At 52.2% G+C, this 19,967-nt stretch overlaps 3 protein-coding genes across 3 annotated transcripts in view; all 3 read right to left on the bottom strand.

Annotated features, from left to right (window-relative positions):
* VOLCADRAFT_106282 (uncharacterized protein) overlaps positions 1-1,588 on the bottom strand; it is a gene marked incomplete at its 5' end in the record, with an annotated part of 8,682 nt that extends 7,094 nt beyond the window's left edge. The window contains 2 exons of the mRNA XM_002954218.1: positions 206-452; positions 1,577-1,588. Coding sequence (XP_002954264.1) covers positions 206-452; positions 1,577-1,588 — 259 coding nt within the window. The remainder of the gene's footprint in view (positions 1-205; positions 453-1,576) is intronic.
* A 3,528-nt stretch (positions 1,589-5,116) lies between these two features.
* On the bottom strand, positions 5,117-7,552 carry VOLCADRAFT_94999 (uncharacterized protein; the record flags this gene model as incomplete). The annotated part of the gene is made up of 6 exons (XM_002954219.1): positions 5,117-5,177; positions 5,416-5,687; positions 5,921-6,047; positions 6,364-6,509; positions 6,768-7,064; positions 7,547-7,552. 6 exons carry the CDS (start codon positions 7,550-7,552, stop codon positions 5,117-5,119), a joined length of 909 nt encoding a protein of 302 aa, XP_002954265.1.
* A 3,616-nt stretch (positions 7,553-11,168) lies between these two features.
* On the bottom strand, positions 11,169-16,323 carry VOLCADRAFT_82680 (uncharacterized protein; the record flags this gene model as incomplete). Its single annotated transcript, XM_002954220.1, has 6 exons — positions 11,169-12,818; positions 13,519-13,796; positions 14,463-14,589; positions 14,945-15,495; positions 15,640-15,945; positions 16,126-16,323. The coding sequence occupies 6 exons, from the start codon at positions 16,321-16,323 to the stop codon at positions 12,758-12,760; spliced, it is 1,521 nt and encodes a 506-aa protein (XP_002954266.1). The 3' UTR covers positions 11,169-12,757.
* Between the last annotated feature and the right edge of the window lie 3,644 nt (positions 16,324-19,967).

Genomic DNA, 19,967 nt, shown 5'->3' on the forward strand with positions numbered 1-19,967 from the left:
TCCTCGAACACATCGACAGCGGGAATTCCGTCTATTGCTATATACGAGCAATCGGCGGACAGGACAACCTCTACCACCTGATCCGGGAAGGATCTCTTCAGGGCCTTGACTGAGAACAGGCGGTGTTGCAGGTCCGGAACTACGTGTACAGGTACCGACAATTCCGTCTGCCCTCGAAAAGAGGCGAAAACCGCCCTGCCCTCACCAATCGAGCTAACCGTCCGCCCATCCGCCACCTCAAAAACGACACCCTCGCCCTCGCGCACCGGCTTCAGACCCTCCACGTCCTCAGGCGTGAAGGTCAGGTGATCCTCGGCTCCAATGTCGAGAAGCCATTCACCGGGTGCCAGTCTCATTCCCCCAAGCGTGTTTATGACGCCAACTAGTCGCCGCCGCACGCCCTGGGCCTGCGGCTGCACTTGCGGTTGTTGTTGTCGTTGGCGCATGAAAGGCTGGGGAGGTGGTGGAGGGGGAGGCGGCGGCGGCGGCGGTGGTGGTGGCGGATATGGCTGTCTAAGCTTCGGACACTTGGCAACTAAATGGCCCTGCTCCTTGCAGTAGAAGCACTTCCTGTTGTCCTTCTTCTTGTGTGGCGCCTGCCGCGCGACGTTGTAGGCTCCCTTCACGGGCGACTTCTTGGTCTCCGTATCAATCTTCTGCTCCTCGACGAGTAGCCGCATCTCCAGCTTCTCGACGTCGTCCACGTCGGTAGTATTTTCTATAACTGTGCGGATCATGGCATACGTATCAGGTAGGCCCCTCAAGACGTGGTCCACCGCCTCGTCATCCGNCAAACTAATATCGATGGCTGCGAACTCTAGTCGAAGCGCTTGGAACCTCGCGATGTAATCGCTGATCGTCTCGCTCGATTCCATCTTGAATTGGGTCAACCGTTGAACCAATAAGCTCTTCGCAGCTCGAGTCTGCTGCCCATACTTAGCCGCCAAAGCAAGCCACAGGTCGTACGCCTTCGCGTGACGCGCGTACAGGGGCTTCTCCAGGACGCGGATGAATTCCTTGATAACGCCCAAAGCTCGCTGGTCTTGCTCGTCTGTCACTACATCCCGCGTAGCCTGCACGGGGCTGATCGCGTTCGCTAGTCCTTTACGTTGAAGGACGCCGATGACGTGCTCCTTCAAGAGGTGAAAGGTGCTAATGGAGAAATAAAAATCCTCCTTATCTATTTTCATCCTTGCCTACAGCTAAGTCCGCACACAGCAGAAAAAGGCACCACCGGGCAAACGGATGACCGCACGCTAAAGCGCGGGGCTCATAACCTGTTAGAGATAAGAGTCCTTCAGTGAACACATCACTCGCTCATATCGTTACACAAGGAGAGAGAGAGAATGGATACGCAAGCAGTATATAAGCATACCGTAGCCAATCCTGATCCGATGTCGTATTGGGATAACGGCAACTAATCAAACTACCGAAGTGTCAAGCCTGAGTGTACCTAAGAGCACTTTCCAACAGTGTAGCTGCACCTAATTACTTTGGCATCCTGCTGGACACAGTTTCCCCCGAACACTTGGAACCGGGATCGTCTAACTACCATCAGTTAGTTTTACACACTCACCGCGAAGGACATCGACCGGATCTGTGAGTAATATCTTTATTATGAGTCCGTCAACACAGCTTTGACTCAATTACGTTATAGCCGATCCGACCAGGAAATCGTTGCTGCACGCACTCAAAAAGACTTCCTAGGTCGGGAAAGGCTCTTAAGGGTTCTAAGGCACGCCCCGTACCACGGCCCAGAAAGCGCCAAGCAAATCGAGACCCTTTCATGTACAGCACCCTTACGGAGAGACCCTAGGTATGGCCCAAGAGTAGGGCGTCAGGGTCAACCAGGTCATGGAGGGTGAGTTACCACCAGAGCCCAGGTACCATGGCAACCCTGTAAGAACCCCCCGTCATTACAACCTCCATGCCGCCGACTGCCCAGGTACTCCAAATATCTGGTATGGCACGAGGGACTCAGGGGTTACCTTGAGCGGATCAGCAGGACTGACATGTACGTACGTATGTATGTGTGAACATATGTACTTACTTAACCACCCCAAAAGCACTCCAAGCCAAGATAACGGCTACCGGCTGTGGCACACTCCCCTACTTCGCTGGAGTGTACTCCACTATACTGGGGGTGAGACTAAACCACACTAGCACACAGGACCTGCAAGCCGGCCCTGCAAACCCACAGCACCGGGTGGTAGCTGCGGGGGCTCTCCATGTCGGGGCAACCCCAAGGAACTGAAGGCTAATATGAAGCCAAACCAGAAATCGTGTACCTCTCGACCCTACCCGCCTGCCACACGTTCCCGGCGCGGGAGGGGCCTAAGCCAGCCCCTCCCGCTCCCAGCGATTAGGTCCCCCTCAACCATGCACCCTTAGCTCCCCCTCGCCTGTGTAGCCGACTGATCGCATGGTGCAAACAAATGTTGCTGGCGAGTAATGGGCTGGCTTATCCACACCCCGACAGGATTGACGGGTGCCCGTGTCAGACCATACCTCCAGAAGCGGTGTGACTACTCGGTGCACGATCAGGTACACTTAGCAGGCTACATCTGAGACTGTTCAAATATCCAAGAAATGTGTAGTTGCGAACCCGGATACCCAAGCTGGATGTAAAGACTACAGGTATACTACATGGCCCTTTTGCAAGGTATATCAGGCAGAGATGGCCACATGTTGGGGGAAATGATGGAGATGATGATGGGCGTGGCAGCAAAGGCAGAAGCGGAGGCGGAGGTGGAGGTTGTTGTTGTTGTTGTTGTTACATGGTCGTGGGTGCGTTCCCCGTAAATGCAAACCACCCTAATACGAGCCGAGGGCTCAAGGGCTGCCAGATCGCCTATAAGCACCATCCTACCTCGCACTTCCAACGAAACAAATGATAAAGATACTAACGACCAAAGGGAACGATAGAGTTGCGGTGGGACCATATACGTTCCAGCATCCTTGCCAGGCGTTCAGGTTCCCACATCATAGCGTCCTTCATATGCTCGAAGCGTGGGAAACCCATATCAGATCTGATTTTGTCGTACACCGGACAGTCCAGCAAAATCATCCTCGATATGGCTATCAGTGCCGCATCAAGGGCATACTCGCTCCTCCCTAGGTATATAACGCCGTCCCTTGCACGCTCTGTTAGCCGCCAATGCCCAACAGCAAAGTCTAAACTGCATAAGCTTGCGATTCGCTGAACGCGGGATAAACATTGTGATATGCGGGATCTTGCGGGAGCACCTCCTTCCTGCCCGCTTGGGGGTTGTGGTGGTGGGGTTCCCGGCAGCAGGGAACTCAGAAACCCCAAAATAATTCAATTCACGCCCAGAGCCCCACAGGACACTCCATGATCATCCAGCAGTTGCAGAAGGCGAGGGGAACGGACAAATGCTACTCCTTCGTTTCTTACAGCATTCCCTTCCAGCATGAGTTCACAAGCGAAGAGGCAACACAAACAGAAACACACAAACATACATTCATGTACTCAGGGAATAGGTCGGAAGCGCCACAATAATCAACATCTTACAACACTTCAGCACCGAAATCTGATTGCGCCCTTACGCTAATTGAATATCAACTTGCCCAGATCGATCCATCAGCTACCGCTGGCCGTACATGTACATGCGACTAGTCACTACAAAACATAGAGAAAGGAAATTGGACCGCCTGCCGACCAGGAATTCATGGAGGCGTCCGATAGTCCTTATGAGGACCACAATATATTAAAGTATTGCCGCGGTCTTGTGCAGAGAAGCTTTAGACTCAGTGGTATGGTATCACAGCGCACAGAGCAGCATGCAAGCAAGCCAAAATAGATCAGAGAGAAACACAAGAAGAAAACCACTCACGTCACGTAATGAACTACCCCGAAAGTGACAGCCACGCTGAGGCCGGATAGAAGAAGAAGAAGAAACCACGTAGACGTTCGTTGGACATGCATCGTCAACCACATACATTGTCAGGACTAAGTCTGTCGTACGTTAACAAGGCAAGTATCAAAAACGCAAAGCAAGCAACGGAAAAAAGCAACGGCTAGCCACCGAGGCTCCAGAGTGCCAAAATTCATGTTCGTTTCCAACGTTGTTGCCGTACAGGTCGCTGGAAGGGGCAACTTCCGGGTCCAGAAGAGGCTTGCTTCAGCACATCTAGCTATAGAGGCCCCCAGGAGGTCAGGGTGGTCCAACGTGCGTGTCGCAAAGCGCAACAGCAGCACGTCCAACCACAATAATCGTCTCACCGACAAAGACAACAAATTTGAGAGGCTCGCTCGGCAGTACAGTGACGCAAGCACACAATGTTCCGCCTATTTACGCATACTCAGCAGTCTCGCTCGCTTCCACGATTAAAATCCAATGCTGCCATATGCAGGCAAGAATTGGAGCGGCAGTGTGGTGCTGGTCCAGCTATATTCGCTCTGGCGCCCTTACAGTCAGCAGCGACATGACCCCATCGCGCCAACCTAATGAACCTCTCCCTGGGTACACATGGCGTGCGGTGTTCTGGAGCCATGGCGTGCTGCCCCATCAGACCTGCTGACCAGGCGACCGAAATACATACATACGAACATGCCACCTAACCACCACAGATGCCGACACGCAATTTAAATTAGCATCTCGCGGTGCATCTTATAGCGCATGCGCTGTGTGGGGAGATAGGTTTAGCGGAATGGAGGTCACATCAGTGGTGAATGGACTCGACGTGGTGTGCATCAATCCAAGGGGTCCATCGCGTCAACTATATACGGTACGGTACGGTACATCTGTACATGGTACAATAGTTCGTGACACCCGCAGTAGCCTCGAATTCAACCTCAGGAATAAAGAAAGGCCACCACACACACAAAAAGCGGGCGGTGATATGAATAATCTTTAGCAGAACGGTTAGCAAGCAAATGCACGTCAGGACGAAGGATGTGCACACTAATGCGAGGTACGGTGCTGTACGGCTGGCAGTACTCTCCTCCAAGATTGCGGCAAGTTTGCTGCCAGGTCTCGCCCGCCATCCTGCCGCCCTCCACGATTGCAGAGGGGACAGCAGAAGGTAACGTCGAGGCAAACGTAGTACAGGAGCTGAGTGCCGACTGGCGAAGTCAGATTTCGCAGCAGCCTGCCTAGGGTAGGGTCGTCCGGTACAACGGGCAGCATTTACCGCTTTCGTTGAAGAGGAACAACCTGCGTCAGAATGGGAACAGCAGCAGCACAGAAGCGAATGATGTCAGTCAGCCAGCCAGGTTACAAGCAAGGCACAGCAAGATGAGCCAACGAAAAGCCCTGACGAGGCGCTGAGCCCCTACAACACATGACTCATTAGCTGCGGGTGCAAGGGTGTATGTGAATATGAAGCCCAGATGGCAACCGATTGCAAAAGTGCATTTTCAAGCGCAGAGAGCATGCATATCAGCTCACTCACCAGCACGTGTTATTGCCAGCAACACAGAAGCTGTTCAGGTCGGTACCACGACTGAGCTCCAAACAGATCCTGCCGCCATCTGCCTGGGCTTTGGTCCAGCGGATGGGGCTGACCTTGAGAATGTCGTCGCCTACCGGGCCCCAGCTGGGGGACAGGAACCTCATGGTGGTGGCGCCCGAGGGCTTGAGGCCAATGGCCGCAATGCTGCGGCGCAAGTTATCATCCGCCCAGAACTCGACCTTGGAAAGCACGTTGGAGTCGCCGCAGGGACTCTGATTTCATCAAAGAAAGGGGTAATAACCGGAGCACGATGGTTAGCATTGCTTGCACGAGATGAATGAAGCCTTAAGCCGTACGAACCTCATGGCAATCGCAACAGACAACTGACAACCATTTTCCGACTATGCCCATCCCGGCTGGCCCAACTGACAACCGATGCCCACTTCGAATGCGACATACATACATGCCGAACCAACACTAAGCCTTCATGACGCACGATACCTACGTTTTGTTCAAGTGGCTCCCTGACTGTGATGTTGAAGCAATACATCTTCATGCCGCGTGTGCGACCGGGGAGCGTCCGGATCTCCCTCTGGGCCACGAAGGGGGTCGAGTACACCTTGGACTCGCAACTGGTGGTTTGCGTTGGCAGCGTGAAAGGGTTTTAAGGGGGAACGAGAGATGAAGGACTATCAAGAAAGGTCGAGAAAAGTGTGACGTGCAAATCTGAGCTGCCATACCATGCAGGTATCACTGCGATGTTCAGAAATGGCAGGCCTGAACGAAGATCTACCCTAGCCACATTTGGGGTGGACGGTAATGCTGTGCTGCATTGCCACTTCTAGCCGTGTCTAGCTCCTACCCACGCCATGCCAATCAATCTTGTTAACTTGCAGTTGTCATGTCATCTCACACAAACCGCGCCCACAATGTCCATTCGGGACTTACTGGCACTTGGACGCCACAGGCGGAGCGCACTGCACTTCCAAAGAGCCGTTGAGGCAGCTGGGAGCCGGGCCGAGAGGCCATTGGCCGCTATCAGCGCCAATGAAGAGCGGCACAGAGGCGGCACCCGCTGCAAGTGGGCACAAGAGCTGTTGAATGTCGGGCACCCACGTGTTCATCATGTCCTGCATGTGCGGCTGCAGCTTGGCACCATCCGCATCGGAGGCGAAGTAAACACACAGCTTAGCATATTAGCTAAAGCAGCTGTGCTCTGATCGTAGGACAGTGGCGTTTTGCTGTGTCGCAAAAGAAACAATGGTGCCGAGAACCGTATGCACAAATGTGTCGCAAACGCCTGCTGGAATGGGCGCTGGCGCTGTAGGCTGAATGGTTATGAAGGCGCAGACCTTGCAAGGTGGCACCGGCGAGGGAGGCGACGGAGGCATCGGCGAGGGAGGCGACGGAGGCATCGGTGAGGGAGGCGACGGAGGCATCGGTGAGGGAGGGGATGGTGGTGGATACCGGGGAGGATCTTCAGAGACTTTGGTGTCAATGCCCAGGCCCAGATCGGTCAGCTTTAAGACAACAGTTCCCTGCGGGGCTGTTTGGGGGTAGTCAAACCACGGGCCGACTTTCGTCGGCACTCCGTTGAGAGTCGCCTTGACGGTGGTGGAGAACTTCTCGCACGTGCTCCTGGCAAGGATCTGTGGGTTGAACACGCCAAAAGCAGCAGATGATTAGCCATGTTTAAGTTCCGTTCGAGCACGAAAGCCAAGAAGTTGGCTAACGAGACAGCGACTAGCAAATATGGACGAAGGGATTAGCAAACAATAGTGTGGGGATAGATCACAGGTTTGCCATCGCGGGCCGGACGACTTACACGTCAGCTCATATCAGCTGGATGACTGACTAGGTCCGAGGTCAAAAGTGGCCCCTTGCAACCCGGGCTGCCTATCAGGTATGAAACGTTACCTGCTACAACCTCAGCTAGGGTGGCAAGAAGAGCTCTCACACGGAACACGCCGGGAACTGTGCTGGCCTCCCATGGTAACTAATATCCTATATCAATCCCCTAAGGCTACCGCGGGCCCCGTGAATTTGGGCAAGCAAGTCCTACGGACAGAAGATCCTCAAGCTATTAGTCACCCAGATATCCCGAAACATGTGGTTTTGATGGTTAGCTCACCTCCATCTTGTAAAGCTTCGCGGTCTTGCAGTACCGTAGTGCTACTTATAGTTCGTGATCGCTTTGTTCGGGGAGGGGTCAAAAAACTTTCTGAAATTTGTACGTGCTCTTTGAATTTCGGGGAAGGCCGGACCAGATTTTGCGGGCATGATACAAATTTCGGGGCCCCTTCCAAAGTTTCGGGGCTTTTCAACCAAAGTTTCGGGGCTGTTCAAACTGCAGCTTCCAGTCATTCTCCCTCCACCGGGAACCCTTAGGCTCATGGTCTCTCACCATTTTAGCACTTTGGAAACGCCCTAGCAAATTCTGGACCGATCGTACAGTTCAGTACCAGTGGCAACGACCTAATAACCAACCGCATTGCGCTCGCGCCTAGCAACCTCCTCGTGCTCCATTCGCTCACGCTGGGCCTCGACAACAGCATCATCAAGCCTGGTGCAAATCCAGCTCGGTCGCTCACCGGAGCGTTTGGTGCTAGCGGTTTCATCCCGCATTGAAGCAGGGTTGCCTGTCTTGCACGTTTTCCAGCGTTGTTCATGCCCTACGCTTATGACTATATTTTATGTATTTAAGAGCTGATTTCCGCCTTGAAATCCTAGTTTTTGCAAAGTTTGATCGACCGGCTTCGGAGGGTACGATATTTCGGGGCTGCGGTACCTGGGGATACCTTAGAATTTGTACGTGCTACATATTCGTGGTGCCTCCCGAATTATTGTAGCACGAACTATAAGTAGCACTACGGTATCCGCTGGCCTTTGTAGGGTCCACAAGCAGCGTGAAGCAGAACTTGCCCTTGCCAACATCCTTGGCGGGAGTTATCGATGAATCGGCTTCGCATTTGCAAAACGGAAACGTCTTGTCCTCGCCGGTTTGCACGGCGTCAGCAGTCCTGTGCATCGGCATGAGGGCAGGGCAGGTAGCAAAGAGCGATCCTCCTGAAACATCTTCACATGTTCACAAAACAACATCACTTGCAGAAGACTAGTCCCAATTGAGCTGCAAGCCAGGTAAAGCCAGGCTAGGATGTAAGCCTCGAGGACATGACCACGAAAGTGCCAGCAACTCCAGAATCAACGAGAGATGGGAAACAACAGCAGAACTCATTGATGAGCAAGTGAGTTTTTGCGTAATCTAGCCATGGCGAAGACGTCGACCAAGCATAGAACGGTGAAAAGTCCAAGTCTTGTCATGGTCAAGTGCGATCTTTATTGTGACGATCAAGGAAAAACTTTACCGAGCAGCACTGTGGGTCTGGATTATATACCGGTACTTACGCCCACCATACGAGGGACATCAACGGAAGTGAACTTCTTGGTCTTGTATAGCACGTGATACAACGTGGTTGTATCGCCTTGGTTAGGACACAAATCACCGTGTTTCATTCGCTTTGGCTAACTTTGGTGGCAATTCGTCAACATTCTACGGGTAGGAACGGGTATGTTTCTACCCCTCCCCTGACGATAGCCCTCATGGTTTGATACAGGCAACCGATATAGAAGAATGCAGCTATTTCAACTACCCTGGCTTAACGAATGTTGTTCCCTTCCGCTCTTACGCATTCCCCGTCAGCGCCCCGCGGGGCCGTCGTCTCGATTGGTGTTACGAATGGGGCCCCTAGCTAGTACGGGGCACTGTGCAAAAATGCTCGTGTAAAATATTATTTTAACTTGTGCTCGCATGTGACCACTGGGTATCGATGGTGAAATCCCTTATTAGATTTTACTACTCGCGCCATGTCGAACGATGTCGAAATAGTAGTTCTTTATGCAAGCAAGCCTGACATACTATGAAGCACAACGGTATACATCATTGAATTTCCTAAGCTTATGTGCTTATTGCAGTCGATATTGTGATCCCATGCCGCCCTTCGACACGGCGCCCGAGCGCGGTATACATGCGGGCACCTCATGGACAACTTTTTGCCTAGATACTGGCCGCCCTCAACAGGCTTCAATTCTTACGCAGCTCATTCTTTAACATTTCATGCATGGCATGGACCTGTTCGTGCCCATGAGGGCCGTTGAGGGCTGCATCAGGAGGTTTGCTTGAGGGTTGAGGGATGCGACGGCCCTTTCGGTATTGCGTTTTGCAGCAGCTTCTGTGCCCTATCTTTAAACATTCGGCACAGTCCTATCAAATCTCTGACATGAAGGCCTGGCATGAATTCATGGACCAAGTCCTATTAGAACGACATCATTAACTTGGGTTTTCTGGTGGAAGGCATTGATTGATAAACGGCATTCACTTTGTGCCGTCAACCAACAATAGTCAGTGGAGCATGCGAGTGAGGTAGAGGCGATGAAGTACGGCGCGATCAGCCAGCCAGCAACCCTTCCTTGAGGCGCACTAATCCCATGATAGCTACACGTGACTCGCATTGTATTTTCCATCGTAGCAGCCTTTTGGTAGCGATCCTTACTTTTGAAAGTAAAGCTACGGGAGCGTCCTGTGAAAGTATGAATGTCCGTGCCCAGCGACGTGAGTTCTTTGCTTTTACGAACATTTCTAGTTGTTTAAGGGCATGCGCGAGCCTTACGACTTCCGGATGCCGGATACATGGTTGTACCGAAAGGACCTTTTTCGTAGCCCCCTCGATGGTGTAGAGGCTCCAATCAAAGTCAGAGCTCAAACTGAGGTCTTGTTACGGCGGGTATCTTCTCGCGCTTTACGGAAGCGGGACTCAGGGACGCCTCCACGCACGATGTACGTGGTCACATACAAGGCATTGTGAGGCAACGTCGGATTTGAAATTCCACAAAGCTGTTATCTTTGACAGATCTCTGGAAGAGCACATTAAACTTCAACTGCGGCCTTTTAGCAACCTTCCTGGGGTCTATTTTTGGTTTTTATTGTGTTACATGGTCGTGGTTGCGTGCTCCGTACCTGCAAACCGAGCCGAGGGCTCAAGGGAACTGCCCACGCTCCATCTGGGAACTGCCCTCGCTCCATTTGCATGAATTGGAACAGTGCGAGCCGAGGTAAGCTCGTCACCGCTCGCCGTCTTCGTTTTGCCTCAGCCTGCCCTGGGGATTACTGAGCGTCGCAAACCATTAGTAACATGCGGAACTGGATTGTTCGCTCCGCGACAAAGGACCTTTTCCATGGCCTGCGATGCCGGGCGGAAATGCCAGGTTGCGGCACGTGACTCCCGTGGTTGTATGGGGCCGTCCGGGCAGTGGTGAGGGGCTCGCCAGGTCGCCTTTTCATTCCGGCCTTTCCTAGCCTGTACAGTGCTTGCATCGTCGGAGAAGCAGCACCCAGTAGTACGTTTGGTCAGATCCATTGTAACGCTCCATTAATCACTTCAAAGAATTCCGGTTCAAACCTTGCTGAAGACCCTCTGCAAAGATTCGCACCTTTTCCTAAATGATGTGGTGTGGTTGTTACAGTGGGCTCCTAAATGAGGCATTGTGTTTCACCCCCTGGCCACACTCCTGGACGATCCGGCAATCAGGATAGGTCACAATGTTCCTATCGGCGGTCGGGTGCAGTCCTGCACAACATAAGAGCTGGAATCGGGTGGTGGTCATGTAGGCCACCGCAGGACATAGGCAACAGGTTAAGGCGCTTTTTCTTGAGGCGAATGGCAGATAGTAATCGAGGTCCGAGCTGGAGAATACATCACAGCTAGTCGGATTACAACACATCCTGTAGGGTTCCATTGCCAGTTCCTGAAGCCCCATGGTCAGCACGGGTAATAACCGGTCCACCACCGTACACTCTGGTAGCACTACTACCTGCCGTACAGCGGCAAATTCAAGGTTTTCCATGTCTATGCAATAATCCAGCGCAACTGTAACGGCTCCACAGCAACGATTAAGACGCAGGACCGGCTAGGAAAGTAGGGGCTATGGTGGAAGGCGCAATATTCAGCGAGGCATTAGTACGTGGAGCAAATACCTGGTAATGGATTACGTAGGTCCCGGAGACCGCCAACAGGGCAGTCACGTGCCTTTAAGAAAGCAGCATATGCTATGTCGCAATAATTGCAGCTCGGAAGAGCTCGGACATGCAACCCCATCGCAGCACGCAAAACGCACGAACCTAATATATATTTTACGGCTTCCAGCTGGTTTAGTGTAAGGGGCCAAGCAAGCGTCCACAGCTGGCGTTGCAACAGAAGCGACAACATAAGCATCATCAGATATAATTTAGATCGCAAATCCAGGAAACGATTGTCAACGCAACGACGGCTGGTACGGCGACGTGCAAGGTGGTGGGGATATATACACAGCGCCAGCTAGCGACCTGAATGAACGAGACGGGGACAAGATCTGATCGTCCGTGCGCATGCAGGCATCATCACATCTACCGCACATATATGAACGCTAGTTCTAAGGTTTTGCAACTGCAAACTCTTGCCTGTCATGGTCCATTACGATTGCACTGCGGACAAATCCCTTTCAACCTTTTCCCAACAAGCTGTTTAAAATATTCTTCTAGCACTTGCTTGCCAGCAACATCCTGCACATGCATCCTGCACATACATCCTGCACATGCACCCTGCACATACATCCTGCACATGCACCCTGCACATACATCCTGCACATGCACCCTGCACATACATCCTGCAAACTCCGTCCGCCCATAAATGGACTGCATGCAGTACTTGAATCTGCAGCAGCGCGAAGAGATTTTCATTCAGTGAAACAGCCTGGTGCTTAATATTTGATCTCCCGTGTTCCCACCGAACAGCAGGCCTAGCGTAACAAATTGAGCGAAATTCGTACACCCACGCAACCTCGCAACCGACTAGCTGGTATAGGAGGTGATGATGATGGCATGTACGTAGTTATTAAGGGAAAGAAGTACGCATACTTCATTTCCTTCATGAGTATCACTGTTTACCCTAATATGTTCGTCCCGCCAGGAAAGCACGAACAACAGAACACTGCGTTCCTACTATTATTCCGGATTGCAAAAGCAGGAACGCATGCGAGAGAGCAGGACTCTCGCCGCCCCCTGACTGCAGCTAGACTCTTGCAGCCTTGCAGACTACTAACAGCAAACTGTTGAACACATCCCCGAAGCCCATAACCCCTTAATCCCCTACACACGAACGCGCACTCGTCAGGTAAGACGATGAAATGGACAAAAAAGCAAACGAAATCCTCATCATGCCGTGGCGCAGAACCGGAGGCACAACAGCACGGATCGAGACCGATGGCCACCCACACCACCTGCTGCCAGGAAGACGTTGCTTTTTACTGCTCAAGGGACAGTTGCTTGGAACAGCGGACAACACTTCTTTTTAGTGTCGAAGAAGTTTATCCTGCATTATGTGCAAGCAGCCAGGCAGGTAGGGTAGCACATATTAGCACATATCAGCAGCGGCGAGACCACAACAACGATAAAAGATACGAATCTACAACGATGCAAATGTCCGCACGACAAGCGAATGAGGTGCGACACCAAGTTGATAAGCAACAGTAATTGTCGACACGATGGGTTACTCTGCCGCCGCATGGCCGGCGTATTGAACACCGTATACGTACGACCGACGGTATGAATGAGTACATACATACATACATACATACATACATACATACATACATACATACATACAACGAATACATACATACATACATACATACATACAACGAATACATTCTGAAGTCGGACTGGATTAGGTTGGGAAACCCCTCTCGCAGGGGAGAGCAGGGAACTGCCTCGGGAAAGGGGGCCACTGGTGAAGCTTAACCACCCTGTAACAACATACATACCGACCCTTGCGCTTTGTTTCGGCTTCGGCCCTCGGCTCTCGCGGCCCACAGTGTAATCTAATTCATACATACTTACGTACATACATACATTACATACATTACATACGTACAGAGACATACATACATTTGCAGTAGCAGTAAGGGAGTCCACCCGAGGCAGTAGTCTACATACATCAAGGTCGTCCACCGTTCTAAATACAAAGGCAAGGATGACCGAATTAAGCCAGCAACACACACGCACGAGCTCACCAGCAGGCATTCCGAATCCCGTTGGTAAGGCAGAAGCTGTTCAGGTCCGTATCGCGACTGAGCTCCAAGCAGATCTTGCCGCCCTCTGCCTGAGCCTTGGTCCAGTAGAGCTGTGTGGCCTTTAGGGTATCGTCGCCTGACTTACCCCAGGAGGCCGAGATGAACTTCATGGAGGGAGAGTCCGCTGGCTGCACACCGATCCCTTTCAAGCTGCCGCGCAAAGTATCATTCGCCCAGAACTCGGCCTTGAACAGCACTTCCGTGCTGCCACAGTAACTCTGCACATGTGCGCATGGCGGTCCCAGGGCGGGTGTGGGCTGGCCAGTCGGACTGCACAAAAGGAGGAGTCTTACAAAACACACATCTAGGTAGGGCGCGTGCGTGATGTTGGAGGGGCATTCTATAAACACATGTGGAGAGATTGACCTGGACGTTTACCACAACGTGCAAGTAGACCGGCTAAGTTTATACCTAAGGAACACCTACATGTGCTGAGCAGCAGGTGTCCACCATCGCTAGAGAGTGCTGCATGCTATGTCATGCTGCGCTTCAGCCGCTTATGTATAAGATACATATCACATTTATATATAATGCATGTAATGCTTAGGAACGAAGGAGAAGCTATTGAACTCCGTGATGCGTTGCATTGCACAGCATGCAGCATACGACATGCGGCACGAGCGGTCAAAAGGGTGTGTGGGGGGAGGTGTAACGTGTCCAGCTACACTGCCCGGGACTGTGTAATTTTTCACCATGTCCACTTTCCTTTTCCAATTCCTGATCTTGCATTTTTGTTTTGGACGGAGGAAATAATGCTTTACCTGAAATTCCTAAAGCAAAACCACCGACACAGCCACTCAGTTCCCTATTTTCCAAGTTTGCGACCCCACTACTCCGTCCATCACCCAGTCCAATGTGTTGCATGATTATCAGGCGCTACCTACGCTTGAATTCGTAGGTTCCACAACAGTGATGTTGAAGCAGTAGAGCTGTGTGCTCTCCTTGCGGCCCTGGGCAGTGGTGATGTATGGCAGGGCCGCGAACGGGGTCGCGAACTTGCTCGTGTCGCATCTTGAAAAGGAGTGCGTGTAGCGGGACAGCGGCCAAGGAAGGAAGCACAGCGGGTTGGGGAGTAATCCACATTTAGGGTTTAACATTCTTGTTGAGTTGAAAGGTCAGCAGTTCGTACTGGCATGAATACTATAAATAGCAAAATACTATTCCTCGTTCGAATCTCAGCCATATTAAAAGCTTTAATTTGCTTCATAAAATCTGTGCCTCGTGTGCTAGCGGTACTTGCAAGACTTCGCTTGATTTACATCCACAATTTAACTAACCCGCTTAGGCACCCCAGGCCATATATACATCCTAGGATCCCCAGCTAGGATTCGCAGGTCAGGCCAAGGATCACCCTCCTGAAACTTACTTGCACTTGGGGAACTTGGGTGGGCTGAGATGGCACTCAAGCGCAGCCCTGGCATTGAGGCAGGTCTCCGGGATACCCGGCCAGGAGTCGCTGTCACCACCGACTTCCACTACAAGCTGGTGACCCGTTAGATTAGTCGGGCAGGCAAAGCCGAAGGCATAGTCTAGCCAGGCATTTGCTTGCGCATCTATGTACGGCGATAGCTTGGCACCTTCCGCATCAGAAGCAAAGTAGATGCACACCTTAACCAGATCAGTGCGACAGGTGACCTCAGGCTCAACTGGCAGCAGTTTGGCGACTTCTGCGTACTGACTCAGGTCGTCAATAATTCGATTTGCGATATCGTAGCAATGATCGGTGGAAAAGGAAAAATTCGCCCCCACAGTTTCATAAGGCACGAAGGTTACGTAGGTGCAGACCTTGCAAGGAGGAGGTAGATCGGGAGGGAAAAGCGAGGGTGGCGACGAGGGAGGCGGTGGTGGGGGAGGCGGCGGCGGTGGAAGAGAGGGTATTTCAGGTGACGGCGGGTAAGGAGGCGGCGGCGCGGATGGCTGGGAAGGCAGAAGAGGTGAAGGAGGAGGGGGCATTTGCGGCGGTGCGGGTGACGGTGGGGGAGGCGGAGGAGGGGGGGGAGGCGGCGGCGGGGGAGGGGGAGAAGGGGGGAAAGCTGGTGGAGCGGGAGGCTTCGAGGAGACTTTACAGCAAGCGAGCTTGGAGTCGAACAGTGCAGTCCAGCAGACACCGCTGGGGGCCCCGGGGGGCGGCTGACATAGCGTCTCCAGAGAGGTGCAGCCCTGAGCCCCTTTCTTGCTCGATAAGGAGATGCAAATCTGGGTGCCCGTACTGTTGAGACCCAGACCTAGCTGGGTGAGGCGCAGGACGACACTGCCTGCTGGGCCGCCCGGGGGCTTGCTGAACGCCGGGCCGACTTTCGTGGGCGTGCCGTTGAGGGTTGACTTGACAATGGTCGACCGCACATCGCAGGAGGGATTTATATTGATCTGGGGACGGAAGCGGGAGGTAAGGCTTACTTTCAACTGCCAAGTTATATAACGGGAAGTTGCAACCTTTGGCGCGCTCGACGAGCAAGATATCTAGTTAACGAACAAGAACTTGATCCTTAAATTTGGGAGCCCTATGTGACCCCAAAATTTTTTGCATATGCATGTGCATTCGCCCACCTCCAATTTATGGAGCTCCGCCGTTGCACAATACCCAGAGGCAAATGAAGGAGTGACGTTCAGCGTAAAGCAGAACGTTCCGTTGCCATAACTTTCGACATCCGGATCTAAGCTGTAGATAAATGGCGAAGCTGGACATTTGCAGAACGGAAACCTCTTGTACAAGGGCGGTGGCTGCGCACGTGCAACCCTGAGCATGCGAACAGGCACGGGGCAAACAAGGACAGTAAATGTCATGTCGAATCCACATGCACATCAAACAACTGGGGGTTCGTTGTAGATCTGTTTACAGCTTCCGGCGAACCCATCGGTAATTAAAGCCGGGCTGCGAGGCATGCACACGACAAGATTGCAGCTACAAAGACCGCCAAACTTAGCGGAGCTCATGTTGGCTCGAAAACAAAGGGTGATAATGATACATGTATTTGCAACATGTTATCTCAATCCGGCGGAAGGGTCCCACTGTAACTCAGGCTGGAAGAACTTACGCGAACGCGGCGACCACGCAAAGAATCGAAGAAATGCCTAGCATCATCCTGTGTTGGCTAGGACAGTTTAATCACATCCATAACGACTTCCACAATGGTACTCTCCTTAACCATAAACTTTCTTATCCTATTTATATCACGATTCCCGCCAGCCGTACCATATGGCTTCAACTCCGGAGGAGGAGGATCCTGGTCGCATACCGTACAGGAAGCACAACATGATATGCTTAACTCCATCTCTCATTAAATGCGCTGCTATTTTGCTCACATATACTGTAGTTGGTCATTAACGGGATGCGGAAGGCAGCGTACGGGCAGTATCTAATTGTTTCCAGCCATTTCAGTATGATAACTTTGGCGATTTACAGATAATAGAATACAAAGTTGGTTTGAAGTGATCCTGAGCTGTGAATCCTTAATGCGTATCGCTCCGGAATCGTTTACTCGAGACCCTCTCGCACATACCGTTACTCGGATATAGATGATACAGATTGCCCGTCGTAACAACAGGACATAGAATACCCCAAAGGTATCTACCGGAATACATTAAATACTCGGATGTTCTACAACACGCCCACGCGGGCAGAACTCTCTTCATATCAAAAACAACCTGCCAGTGAGTCCTGGAAATCAGACCCGTGGGCAACCGCATCACTGTTCAATAGACGCCCATCGCGTGAACGCACTCCAAAAACTCAGGGAACGGCAATGGCTTAGTGAACACAGCTATAACCAAAGGGAAGGTACTCGGGCACTCGTTAGCTTCTTCCACCTTCGGTCACCCCGATAAGGTTAGCATTCGCGGGCGCTCGGGGTCGCTCTGGATCCCGGAACCGGAACTAGGCCTAGGGCTGCGATAGGCAGCGACCTCTTACGGATCCATTCTTACGGTTTTCTGCCCTGCCCGCCCCCAACAAGTGCCTCCATTCTAGTAAGGTCTAGAATCGACCTTGCTCGAAGGTAAATGATGTTGTAAAAGCTGCTGCTGCTGCGTGTCATCAGGTGGCGGCTGTGAGCCCGGACACCTCAGTGGAGCAGAGCACACAAACGACGCCTCCAAGCAGCTGCTGTTGCTGCTGCTACTGCTGCTACTGCTGCTGCTGCTGTTACTGCTGCTGCAGGTCTTTGGCGTGCGTGGAGCGAGCTGGCGGGTTTCGCCCGGTTTTGGAATGTGTTATTATGGCTGTCAAGTTCTTGGGGTACAGCTGGCGCGAAGCAAGGCAAGCAAGCTTTGGGCAGGGGGCCGGTATGGTTGCCGCACAGAGCAGGCGGCTCGCTAGGTAGGCATTCTGGGGAGCGAGGGGGGCCACTAGTGCTTCGGGTGCATTCTTTCGATGTGCCGCAGTTGCAACCAGGTTCGTGCGCAAAATAATTTCTCAGTTCACAGCTTGCGATTCGACTGGTTGCGTCTTGCTGTCTCGCGCGAATCTAAGTTTCCAAGGGCTCGGGTCCCTGCTGCTGCTCCTCTCTGAATTCTTCTCGTGTTGAGTTTTTGTCGCTTACTTGGTGGCTGGTACTCAAGCCTTCCGGAAGCGCAATGTAACGTGACGGCAGCTAGCCTATTCAAAACACTAACAACTAACAACCAACACTTACAAATTCCCAGTGCTGTTCACGGTCAATTGTCGCCCGATGGCCCTACCCTGGGCCATTCCCTTGGGGTCTGGGGCAGGGGGGTTGCAGAGCTGTCAGGATGCGTCGTCGTCGGAAGGGTCGTCGGGCACACGATACGGATGGGAAAGACTAGGATAGAAATCTGAAAACCCCAGGATAAGAATGGCAGTAGGGCCCAGGATGGCGGCGAATTTGCAAGGGTCGATGCCAACCCACCATGTGCGATTATAAATATTTATTATGGAGGTTCTCGTAATAAATTTCCTGTCGTTTACCTCAGTGCCGCTGGCGTATGGGGACCACTTTGCCGCTGCACCGGACGCTGTACATATATTATTCCTCGCAGAAAAAACCTTTGCACATGCATATGCTGATATAGATCTATACATACTGTTACATAGCTTGTTGGGAAAAGGTTGAAAGGGATTTGTCCGCAGCGCAATCGTAATGGACCATGACAGGCAAGAGTTTGCAGTTGCAAAACCTTAGAACTAGCGTTCATATATGTGCGGTAGATGTGATGATGCCTGCATGCGCACGGACGATCAGATCTTGTCCCCGTCTCGTTCATTAAGGTCGCTAGTTGGCGCTAGTTGGCGCTGTGTAAACATCCCCAGCCGCCGTACCGCCGCAGCCCCTATTTCCTTAGCCGGTCCTGCGTCATAATCGTTGCTGTGGAGCCGTTACAGTCGCGCTGGATTATTGCATGGACATGGAAAACCTTGAATTTGCCGCTGTACGGCACGCAGTAGTGCTACCAGAGTGTACGGTGGTGGACCGGTTATTACCCGTGCTGAGCATGGGGCTTCAGGAACTGGCAATGGAACCCTACAGGATATGTTGTAATCCGGCTAGCTGTGATGTATTCTCCAGCTCGCACCTCGATTACTATCCGTCATTCGCCTCAAGAAACAGCGCCTTAACCTGTTGCCTTTGTCCTGCGGTGGCCTACATGACCACCACCCGATTCCAGCTCTTATATTGTGCAGGACTGCACCCGACCGCCGATAGGAACATTGTGACCTATCCTGATTGCGGGATCGTCCAGGAGTGTGGCCAGGGGGTGAAACACAATACCTCATTAAGGAAAAGGTGCGAATTTACGCAGAGGGTCTTCAGCAAGATTTGAACTGGGATTCTTTTGAAGTGATGAATGAGGGGCGCTGCAGTGGATCTGACCAAACGTACTACTGGGTGCTACTTCTCCGACGATGCAAACTCTGTACAGGCTAGGAAAGGCCGGAATGAAAAGGCGACCTGGCGAGCCCCTCACCATGCCATAACCTGGCATTTCCGCCCGGCATCGCAGGCCATGGAAAAGGTCCTTTGTCGCGGAGCGAACAATCCAGTTCCGCATGTTACTAATGCTTTGCGACGCTCAGTAATTCCCAGGGCAGGCTGAGGCAAAACGAAGACGGCGAGCGGTGACGAGATTACCTCGGCTCACACTGTTCCAATTCATGCAAATGGAGCGAGGGCAGTTCCCAGATGGAGCGTGGGCAGTTCCCTTGAGCCCTCGGCTCGGTTTGCAGGTACGGAGCACGCACCCACGACCATGTAACACAATAAAAACCAGAAATAGATCCCAAGAAGGTTGCTAAAAGGCCGCAGTCGAAGTTTAATGTGACCTTCCAGAGATCTGTCAAAGATAACAGCTTTGTGGAATTTCAAATCCGACGTTGCCTCACAATGCCTTGTATGTGACCACGTACATATGTCACTTTACGGAAGCGGGACTCA

The sequence above is a fragment of the Volvox carteri genome (assembly GCF_000143455.1).
Source record: "Volvox carteri f. nagariensis unplaced genomic scaffold VOLCAscaffold_41, whole genome shotgun sequence".
Taxonomy (NCBI): Eukaryota; Viridiplantae; Chlorophyta; class Chlorophyceae; order Chlamydomonadales; family Volvocaceae; genus Volvox; species Volvox carteri.